The following is an 11,784-nucleotide window of genomic DNA, read 5'->3' on the forward strand; positions in this document are numbered from 1 at the left end:
TGCCCTGGGGATCAGTCCTAGAATTCTTTTCTCAATCCCTTGATGGATTCATCTAGAACATTTATTTCAAATGCCAGTCTAAGCTTAACACGAACCAAATGATTATTTCTAGGCGAATCTCGCAATTGAACATCACGCTTATATATTTAATGACATATTTAACATCTATATTGCATATTTAACAAGAATCTCAAATTTAACATGCACCATAGTGAAATTCTCTCCCTGCCCCTCCCAAATTGGTTGCAGATAGACCACCTCAATAAATGGCGACTTCATCCTTCCAATTGCTCAGGCAAAAAACATTCTGTCCTTTCAACCCTTCTTTTTCTCTGAAAACTCCTATACAATCCCTTAGCAAATCTTACTTCATTTTTAAAAAAATTCTGAGTCTGAATAATGACCTCAGTATCCAGCACTAATATGCTAATCCAAGTGGCTGTCATTACCCAAAAGGTCACCCAGCTTCAGTCCCTACTTTTCCTGCTACTGGCTATTCTCCACTTGTAACACACGTCAGAAAGTTATCCTCTGCTCAGAAACCTGCGGTCGTTTGTTTACTGGGCCTTTCTAAATAAAAACTGAAGTCCTTACAATGATCTATCAGAATCTGTGGCTTGCTGTGCCCCAGATTCACATCCTGTGATCCTCTTCTTTTTCACTCTCTTCCAGTTGCACTAGCCTCCTTCACCACCAATAGGAATATTTCCACTTCAGGAACTTTCTGTTCTCTCTACTAAAATGCTTCCTCCTGCATATCAATATAGTTGACTCCTTTATCTCCTTCCAAGTTTTGCTCAAATATCAACTTCATAGTTCATTTCCTGCTTTCTTGCTTTATTTTACTCTATGGCATTTATTATCACCCAGCATACCATATATTTTACATATTCAGTGCATTGTTTATATTCTTCCACTAGGATTGTCACCTTAGAAGAGAGAGCAGGGATTTTTGCCTATTATGTGTGCTGCTATACTCCCAGAGCTGATAAGATTATACTGGGCACATGCGCTTAACTAGTAATTCTTAAGTAGTTTTGTTGTTCACTATGTGAAGGTTTTCCATTACTAGGATATAGTATTATATCATACTATATGTGTGTGTGTGTGTGTGTGTGTGTGTGTGTGTGTGTGTGTATAAATAATAGTAACAAGCTCTCTATACCCTATATAACTATAGAGTATACACAGAATATTAGAGCATGCTATAATAATACTCTTTAAGCATTAAAACAAAAAACACATAAACTACCTGCTTTTCAAAAACAAAAGAAGAAGAAGAAAAAACCAGGTGTGTGTGTGTTTTTTTGTTTTTAAATTCATACATCCTTAACAGTTTGTTTTTCTGATCAGTTCCCAACTGAGCTATGCAGGGATCCACAACAGATTCTACACAATGACTCAAAGGAATCACATCAATATCTACATGAACTTATATTTCCCATTAAGCACGGTCAACTGCAGACTCTCTAGTGGGTACACACCACCTCTGAGATTTGGTGGACAAAATAAACTATTGATAAAAATGAAAATATTTTTTAATAATTTGGAAAATGTCCTGTCTTAGAAGCAGTAAAAAACAAACACCAGTAATTCTTAATACTTCCTGCTAAAGAGGAGAACAATGTTAGAAAATATTACTGTTTGAAAGATGACAATTTGAGGTTGAAAGATGAGAAAAAAATGCAAATCTAAGTTCTGGCTACATCTATAAGACACAAAGGCAGTTGTTCTTAAGCTCTTTGAAGTCATACTCTACTCCCATATTCTCATGAAAACCACGATCTCTCTCTGGAACCACATGATTTGTAATGGTTCATGAATTATACTTGCAAACTTTCCTCTGCCCCCACCCCATGGCTAGAGTCAAGAACTTTTGCAATTCACACACACTAGCATGGCTATAGTAAGAAAGACAGAAAATAACAAGTGTTGGTGCTGGAATCCTCATACACTGCTGGTGGAAAATGATACAGTCACTGGAAAACAATTCCTTCTTTAACATAGTTACTATATCTTTCTGCTGTTTTTTTATTCTCTTAAGATGATAACATTTTCATCAGAGTCTCCTCTTAAAATAAAAAGACCTCAAAGCAAATTATACTTGGATATGACTTTAATATGGCAGCATAAAATAATTACCACATTGCTATTTTACTTCTGTCTCAAAAAAGAGGTTGGAAAAAAATTGTTTTACTGCATTCTGTCCCTGAAATACAGTGCAAACAACCAATCAACATAGAAGTAATGATTTATCTTGCCTCCTATCACCAAGAGATGAAGTCAGTCCTATTAATAAGAGTAACTCAGTGATTAGGAGCACAAGCATCTGAATTAGAAAGACTTAGCTTGAATTTAGGGGACCCTCAATTATTATTGTGTGATCTTGTGAAAATCATTTAACTCTCCCTGCACTTCCATTTTTTCATCTGTAAGTTAAAAATTGCAATAATTATATCATATGGTTGTTACAAATATTAAATGAGAATGTATGCTAATTGTTCTTCATAATAATGGCACATAATTCATGCCCAATAAATAAATTTATTTAATTTTTATTTTTGGAGATGGAGTCTCACTCTGTTGCCCAGGCTGGAGGACAGTGGCACAATCTCAGCTTGCTGCAACCTCTGCCTCCCAGGTTCAAGTGATTTTCCTGCCTCAGCCTCCTGAATAGCTGGGATTACAGGCATGCACCAACATGCCAAGCTAATTTTTGTAGTTTTAGTAGAGAGAAAGTTTCACCACCTTGGCCAGGGTGGTCTCAAACTCCTGGTCTCAAGTGATCTGCCCACCTTGGCCTTCCAAAGTACTGGGATTACAGGAAATAAATTTATTCTTAATAACAAATCATTGTTACTCTTAATCATGGTATTGAAGCAGCACAGGATATATGTCAGGAGAGAAGCAATTGTACCATCTGTGTCATTTTTGTGACTTTGGACCAGTATACTATCTCAGCTTCATCTAAAAGGCCCCTCTGGTAATATTAAATCACAGCAACTGTTTAATATGCATATGTAACACAAGCCTTACTTGTTTTTTCTAGTATAAAACTTAAAACTCTCTTTTTTCTTTCTTTCTTTTTTTTTTTTTTTTAAGAGACAGGGGTCTCACTATGTTTCCCAGGCTATATTCAAACTCCTGGACTCAAAAAACCCTTCTGCCCTAGCTTCTCGAGTAGCTGGGACTATAGACACATGTCCTGTGTCTAAGATATGGAAGTGATATGTTTTACTATGACACATACCAATTTATAGCTTATGAGAGTCAACAAGGATTTTAGTGCAATTTAAAATTAGAAAAGAAATTTAAATGTGTATATTAAACTCATTTTTTTTTGTTTTTGTTAAAACTCTTGGGATGTAAACATAATGGTTTTTAGGAGATTCACATATTATTTAAAATATCACACCAGCCAACTTTTAATTGTACAACTACAGGTCAGTTACCATAGTTGACAACTAATAGTTAAAATTCCACTGTGCTCTCATTTGTGAGATAAACAAAAGGTTAAAAGTAAGAAGACATAAAAGGGAAATCTGGATAATTCATAAAATAGACACTGAATCTCTAAGTAATTGAAAGTTAAATGGACTTAGACAGCGAAAATCAACCCTAAAAGATTCACTGCTTGTGCTTATGAAAAGGCCATATTTTTAAAAAATTTTATGATGACTTAGCAATCACCTTATTTCAAATTTAATGCATAAAGCACTTCCAGTATATTTCACACCTATTTCATAGATAGCTCTGAATGTACTCTGAACATATAAACAATAGGAAACGTAAAACAAGTCTTTAAAATTCAAATAGACTAAAGTTTAAAGGATTATTCACTCTGGAATTTCATGGAATAATGATCTACATCCAGAAGAACAGAGATAGTACAATGTATTAGAGAGTAGAGAATTTCTGATTCACCAATATTCTGTTTGCATTTGGTATTATCAGATGTTTACTCAATAGCTGAAACATTTATTCACAGTCAATCATAACCCAGGAAATCAGCCATTGAATAAACTGCTATTAATTTTCCACCAGAGATTCATGTTTGAATGACCATGCATTTCATAGGTTTAAATACCAAAAGACTAATTATCCCAAAGGTCCCATTAAAAGGATAGCATAGATTGCAATCAAAAACAATCCTAACGTTGCTGAGCTCAAAAATGATCTTCGGCTTTTGGTGATAAAGGGTACTTTGATTTCTATACCTATTGCACTCACTGAGCGTATAGATCATATATATATATTTATAAATACAAGTATATATATATATATGTGTGTGTGTGTGTGTGTGTGTGTCTATATATATATATGTGTATATAAACCCACCTATATACATCTTCCAAAGTAATTTCCCCCCAAACTTTAGAAAAATAAACTTGAACAGTTTCTTATACACAAAAGTTCATTATTTTATAAAATAAAATGCAAATTAAAAGTTTATCTTCCTAATCTCTGTGAAATGTTTACATTTTCTTTTTCTTTTTAAATAATATTTTCACAAAATGCCCTTATTAGCCTTATTCTATTGGCTTCACATTCAGAATGAAATGTGCAAGAACAAAATAATACTTCTTTCATTCCGGTTTTTACATTTACAATTGCTCATTCTGCAAAACAATCCTGAGATTAAAGTAATAAAAATTGATGAGATTTAAAACACATGACTTCAAAATATGTCACCCTGGCATTTGAGAAAACAGCAAAAGCAGGAAGGTAACTCTCAGCTTCCCCCTGCCCTTTTTTCCTTATACAAGTCAAAAAACTGAGCAAGAATTTTCTAACCTTCCCCTCAACCAGGTCATAATATTCTCCTTAGGGGATATCCAATTAACGATTCTATTCTACCCAGGATAGTGGAATGTGAATATTCAGATCACTGGAAAGGCATAAATGAACAAATTGATTTCTAGCATTTATATCACCCTAACTCACATCTCCCTATACCTGGAAGAAAGGATCCCAAGACACAGAGATGCCTAGAAGAATCTGAACAAATGCCTTGCTAAGTTCCTCCAATGTATTACCATTAAGATCATTTCCCCTTTGTCCAGTTGCACTTTCCCACAACTGTCCACTCTTTATCAAACCTAAGCATAAAAAATACAAGTTTTTCTGTTTCCTGGGGTCATTTCCAAATGTTACCATCTCACGTAAAACTTATATAAAATAAATTTGTATGCTTTTTTCTTGTTAACCTGTCTTTTGCGATAGGGACCTGAGCCCTGAACCTAGCTATAGGTCAGAAAAATCTTTCCTTCCCCATAGAAACTACACAGAATCATAATAGACATATTCAGCCAACTACAAATTTAGCTGACTTACAGGGAACACTTGTAATGTATTCTTGAGTTGCTCAGGAGACTTGGAAGACACCAAATTCAATCAAAGTGATCAGTATACATTTCCAGAACGAGAGTACATCTAAAGAAAGCTGAATCTACTCAACTGCATTTTCATTCCTCTAAAGTGTTAGTGCACTAATATTTATTAGTCAATATTTTCTCCTAGATAATAGAATCCCAGATAGGAACTGTACTATATTTGTTTTGTTCACTAATATTTATTGAGGATATGAAGATATTCATATATGAAATTTACGAATGGGGTAGCTAGAAGAAAAAGAATTTGCAAGCTAGAATTAAGCAAATAATTATAGCTGGCACACAGGTATATTTCTATTCATTAAAAAGTCTACTGTATTGCGGTTTCCACTATCTAAGTTTTCCCCAAGACTATCCAGTTCCTTTTGCTATGAGTTTATGCTAAGACACTACCTAATTGTAAATCCAATTCTCAATTTTATACTACCCAGAAGGATAGCAGATGTGAATATTAAGATCACTGGAAAGGAAGACATAAACAAATCAATTTTTATTATTTATATCAACCTAACTTAAGAGTTTCGGTTAAAAAGAAGTAAACACCCGATATTATGTTCACCTGTGAATTAACTCATAATGTTTCATTTTTAACTGTCAATCTCATACCCATTAATTTCATTATTGAGGGTATCTCTCTTTAAATGCAGATGGACTTCCTCTTTGAAAATGCTGCAAAATGTATATATGCAGAATATAGTTTACAGCCAAACATTTTTATATTTCCTCCTGCCTTCCTTGTATCTCTCTTTCATTTCTTATAAAAAGAACAAAACAAAACAAAAAAACAAAAAAGTGGAGAGCTGCTTCTGAGGTTGTTCTTTGTCATACAAAACTAATAAACATAGGTATGGTTTATTGCTTATAATTTACAACATGCTTACAAATTAGAACACGTCAGGTGGAAACAAAGTATATTCACATTGGGATTACAGTTTTTGCAATAAGAGAGTAAGATAGTCACAATCATGCCTTAAGTCAATCAACAGCTCTACTGAGTAACAGAAGCATGATATTCCATGTATTCTGGACTATCTGTTGTCTTATAAGACTGATTGAGTTTCATTTCTGAATGACTTGCTACTTAAATATTGGCTGACCCAATGTATAAATGAAATGTTTTCATACCCACCCCTATGAAAAAAAAAATAGGGATTTTATAGATAGGGATTTTATAGATTATACCCAACTCACCTCTTAGTGATGATGAAAAAGTTCACACCTCAAGTTGCACCTCCTTGTTAGTCTGTGTTCCTCGTTTGACAGAGCATTGGCATTGCTAAATTTCTTTTTAGCGTATACACTTTCATGCCTTTCTGTTCCCACCCTTCTTGCCCTCCATGAAATTCCTTTATTTCAATAAGTTACATTATCATTTTTCTATCAGATGTCCATACATGCCATCACAACAGAGACATTCAACAACTTAACACATTTATAAAAACGCAGAAAGTACCTGGACATAGGCTCTGCAAGAGCGCTCTCTTTTCTGAAGCTGAATCCATTAAGACAGCAGATTAAACACAGAATAGAAAAAACAAGTTAGTGACAGAAGAAAACAAGAAAAATAAAAGAACACATCTACACAAAACACCTCATTTTGTCATTCACTAATTTCCAGAAGAAAATGAAAGCTAAGCAGCAGCAAAATGTAAGCAATGCCTGGAAACATAGTAGCCAACATCCTCTCAGGACAATCTAAGTGAAAACTGTATGGTATAAAGTTGTTAATGGTAGCAAGACATCTTTGAATACATTTAGTAGAAATTAGTAAAAATCAATACACGTCATTCATTTGAAGTGATTCATTTCACATTAGGTTAGTTATGAATTTATGGGTGACAAAGACATAAAGTTAAGAAAATTATGTCAGAAGTTTGGAACCCATTTTTCTAAGAAGATTATTTGTGGTTTACAGATAATATAAATGGTTAATATAAATTTTATGGTTATATAAACCATAAATATGTTATTAACCATTTATATAAATATAAATGGTTATATAAACTATAAATATGTTATTAACCATTTATATAAATATAAGTGGTTAATAACATATGATTTGTGCACCACAAATCATATGTTCTTCATACATGTAAAAACTTCTGTTTATCGGGAAAAAAGAAATGCCCATTCATTATGACTGTTTGATTCTAAGGGGTACACGCCTAGAGATAACTAGTTACTGATTAAAATAATGTGATTATTCTCCGGATTAACCACTGCTTTTATTTCTTGAGGAATTTCTTTTGACAGTTTTGACCAAAAAACAAATGGAAGAAACTTTGGTGGGGTAAGAAGTATACTTTTCTTTGTTTATTTGTATGTTTGTTTGTTTGCATAGAGAGTGATGTCTTTCAGGGCAAAAGGTTAGCAACAACTCATATTACATCCCAAACATCATTTCCTGGCGATAAAATGAATAGTTAAGAACAGTTTATGCACCATGTTTAAATAAATGAGCCAAAATTTTATAAATTCATTTGTGTGTTTTCCTCTTCTTTCCTATTTTTTTTTCTTCAGTATTCTTGACTGTTGAAGGAGAAAATTACTCAGTTTTAAGAAGCAGTTACCCAGATGCCTTTTGTGTGGCTTATACTTCAACTCTAATTCATGCATCCTTCAATGAGCATAGAGTAGTTACTCCTCTAAAGAATTAAGTGAGGAATGAGTGCAAGTAAATTGCCAGGGCTGTCATTTGGATCACTGACTTGCATCATAGTTTGCAGGACTCTAAACCCTCCAGAATTTCAATACAGAGCACAACTGATTGTATGGAGTTGACTTTGCAAATCTGATGGGTTATAACTGCTTCAGGGAAAGTGGGAACCACAGGAAATGAGAGCAAGCCAGCAAGCGTGTGAATAACCTTTGCCCTCCCATCTCCTTACCCCATCATGCAAATTAACATATGACAAACCACATTATATAAACAATTGAAAAGAGCCAAATGGGTAACAAAAGAGAGCATTAAAACACTTTACAAATGGAAATTTACCCATTATTTAGTTATTTGATATTCAGAGTAGGCAAGCTGATTAGCTGTAGCCAGTTAGAAAGTGACATTAATTGCCAGCTTTACCTGATACTGTCAGACATCAACACCATTTTTAAATAAAGATACAAAGTATTGCTATAACAAGTCATGTTATGGATATGTAACATTAATAGAAATGACTACATCCAATACATTATGATAAAAATTGCTGGCAGCGATATTCATTAATAGCATCCAGCCAGCCTGGGCAACAATGCATTAAAATCACAACACGCCCAGATTATATGAATTATATTCCATCAGGCAATTGGTTGTGATCTTATCAAGGGCATAAGTGACAAAAATAACTCCTTTATTCTCAGAATGGAAAAAATTAATAATTTATATCTAATAATAAATAAAACTGTACCTGTTTTCTGCAGATGAAATTGCAGAAAAAAAAAAAAAAAACGTAAAATACCTGGCTTTCTGTGTTGAATAATCATTATTTAAAATTTTTTTTCCTTTTGATGAGTGAAATTCTTACCCTAGTAAGACACAGAAAAACTAAACATATTAAATACTAAAGACATTAAAAGACGACTTTGCAGAGTCATTTTTTATTCTAAAGGAAAATGGTCTCTTAGTGAATTCCATAGAGGAATATTAGTCTGGCAATGTCAAATTCTTTTTAAAGCAGTAAGGCTATCATGATATTCAAGGCCCTAAAATTCAGTTTCAATCATTGAACATCTCTACTGCACAAACGCCATTCAGGGAACACATGACATTTGAAGATAGCTATGCTAATAGGTTTTACCATGGGGTTAATTCACCATGTGATATTTTGTTACATAAACAAATTATATTATTTATACATATATGAAATATATTTTATATTTTTATGTAAATAAATGCCTATTTCATTAATGAAAATATAAACAAAAATTAATAAAATGTATTCTCTCTGAAGAGATAAGTCAGATGTCTACATTAATCAAAATATATCTAAACTTGAAAATGAGGAAAAATGATCCTTGTTCATTTTCCCACTGCAATTTTTCAANTTTTTGTGGGCATACTTAAAAATATGATTAATGAAGAGGAATGGGTCCACATGGTACCAAACACTTCATAGCAACATAATTAAAACATGAAATTAAGTTAACAAAATAATTTTTTTACTTACAATTCAAATTTGCTGGAATCTAATTTTAACATTTTAATGCTAGTGATACAAAATCTGAGTAATTTCAAAATCAAAAGGAAGTCGAAATGGAACTTAATTACCTGCCTTAAGAGTTTTTAAAAAGTTGTATTAATTAGGGTAAATTATCTGAGTTTTAAAATCATCTATAATGGATTAGTAATATCTTCTTCTATAATGTTATATTCTAAAATTCTACTTATTAATTAGACATTTGTATTATTGTTAATTCTCTTTTTTTTTTTTGAGATCAGGTCTTGCTCTGTTGCCCAGGCTGGAGTGCAATGGCACGATGTTGGCTCACTGCAACCTCGGCTTCCCAGGTTTAAGCGATTTTCCTGCCTCAGCCACTGGAGTAGCTGGGACTACAAGCATGCACCACCACACTCAGCTAATTTTTATATTTTTTAGTTGAGACGGGGTTTCACCATATTGGCCAGGCTCGTCTCTAACTCCTAGCCTCGTGAGCTGCCTGCCTCAGCCTCCCAAAGTGCTGGGATCACAGGCGTGAGCCACCGCGCCCGGACAATTATCTTAATATAAAAGTTTGAAAGAAAAAAGAAATTGCATTTATCTAAATTGACCCTGTCTGAATTTAGCACACCAGAATAATTGCCATGGAAAACAGAATTATAAATTCAAAATATATATAGAGAGATTATCATTTATCATTTCTTTAGATTAAGAACCACATAGTTCTATTATTATAACGGAATAACAGGGAATTGAAAATAACTGTTGATTCTCTTTACAATGATCAGATTCTATAGAAAGAAAAATTAAGCGGTGAAGGTTTTCTGATTCTATCACAACTTTAAAGATATATATACGTATATATCCACACATATATATTTGGGGTCCTTACCTTGTTCAAACTCCGTGCAGCACTATCTTTTCCACCTGGGGTCAAGTTCCGAAGCTGTACATCTAGGAGGCCTACCAGCTGATCCATGGCTCGGACAGAGTAGGTGATGTCCCCAGCATTCAAGTGATTTCTTGTCTGTTCAGCCAGCTCTCTAGCAATGTTGGCAGCTGTCTCACCAGATTTCAACTATAATTTTGAAACAGAATACAAAGGAAAGAGATCTTAAATACTGTTAGTGGTTTTTTCTGACCATCATGTTTGCATGTAATTGTAATCATTGATTCAAGAAATAGTTGTTAAACTCCATCTTCATCTGGAATACATTCTCCAATTTTTCCTGCGAATTCGTATTTTTCTTCAAAACCTGACTTTAAATTTATGTCTTCAGAAAGCTCCTCCTGAGGAAACTTACTTTGAAAAATTATGCTTGCCTTAATTGTCTATTTGGGTGGTTAAGCCTAAGGTTTGCCCTATTATTTTCTCTGTGAGTTTCTAAATTGGACTTTGTTGCGTGTGTGTTGTGAATCCCCAAACACATTGTAAGTTCTCAGAGGCAAGTACGATTTTCCTTTGTGCCTAGTTTAGTACTTAGTTCACAGTAAATACTCACCAGCTGCTAAGCTCTGTGAAAATTCTACCAGAAATAAAATCTCTGCTTTCAAAGTGATTTTCATCTTCTTACCAACCATATAAGGAATTTTGCTTCCAGTATGCTAGGTAGCAAACTATTGCTTAGTTTCTAGTATGTTTTTTTTCTCTGAAACTACATGCTGATTTTTCAAGTACATTCTACAAGAATATGTCAAATTGTCAACACTCAAAAAATATTAAAACAAAGACTAATAGCTCATCATCACTTGAACAAATTTGATAGCCATGGGTAATTCAAACATAGGAATATATACTAATTTGTAAGAAAGTTATGGGAAACAAGAAAGAAGAAACAAGAATAAGTAAGTGTAATTTCTCAAGTTATAATCTTTATTGTTTTGAAATTAATAAACTAAAACAGGATTATAACACATTTACACTAAATAAATAAAAGTGTACAAAGTAAAAATAATAAACGTATCTATTTCGCCTCTATATATTCTAACTTTCCAGAGATTATTATTATTTTTCCCTCTTGTTGCCCAGGCTGGAGTGCAGTGGCACAATCTCAGCTCACTGTAACATACGACTTGAGGGTTCAAGGGATTCGATTCTCCTGCCCCAGCCTATGGAGTAGATGGGATTAAAGGCACCTGCCACCATGCCCAGCTAATTTTTGTATTTTTAGTAGAGACAGGGTTTCACCATGTTGGCCAAGCTGGTCTTGAACTCCTGACCTCAGGCGATCCACCCG

General features: G+C 33.6%; 1 protein-coding gene across 29 annotated transcripts in view; it reads right to left on the reverse strand.

Annotated features, from left to right (window-relative positions):
* The window catches only part of ADGRL3 (adhesion G protein-coupled receptor L3), a 559,234-nt gene that overhangs the window by 144,115 nt on the left and 403,335 nt on the right, over positions 1-11,784 (reverse strand). For 24 of the 29 annotated variants that reach the window (XM_017541414.2, XM_017541407.2, XM_017541408.2 and 21 more), the window contains 2 exons: positions 10,440-10,625; positions 6,847-6,885 (listed from right to left, as the gene is read on the reverse strand). In XM_017541414.2, coding sequence (XP_017396903.1) covers positions 6,847-6,885; positions 10,440-10,625 — 225 coding nt within the window. The remainder of the gene's footprint in view (positions 1-6,846; positions 6,886-10,439; positions 10,626-11,784) is intronic. The other 5 variants (XM_017541410.2, XM_037743054.1, XM_037743055.1 and 2 more) reach the window with 1 other exon arrangement.

This window comes from Cebus imitator, unplaced genomic scaffold (assembly GCF_001604975.1).
Source record: "Cebus imitator isolate Cc_AM_T3 unplaced genomic scaffold, Cebus_imitator-1.0 Scaffold133, whole genome shotgun sequence".
Taxonomy (NCBI): Eukaryota; Metazoa; Chordata; class Mammalia; order Primates; family Cebidae; genus Cebus; species Cebus imitator.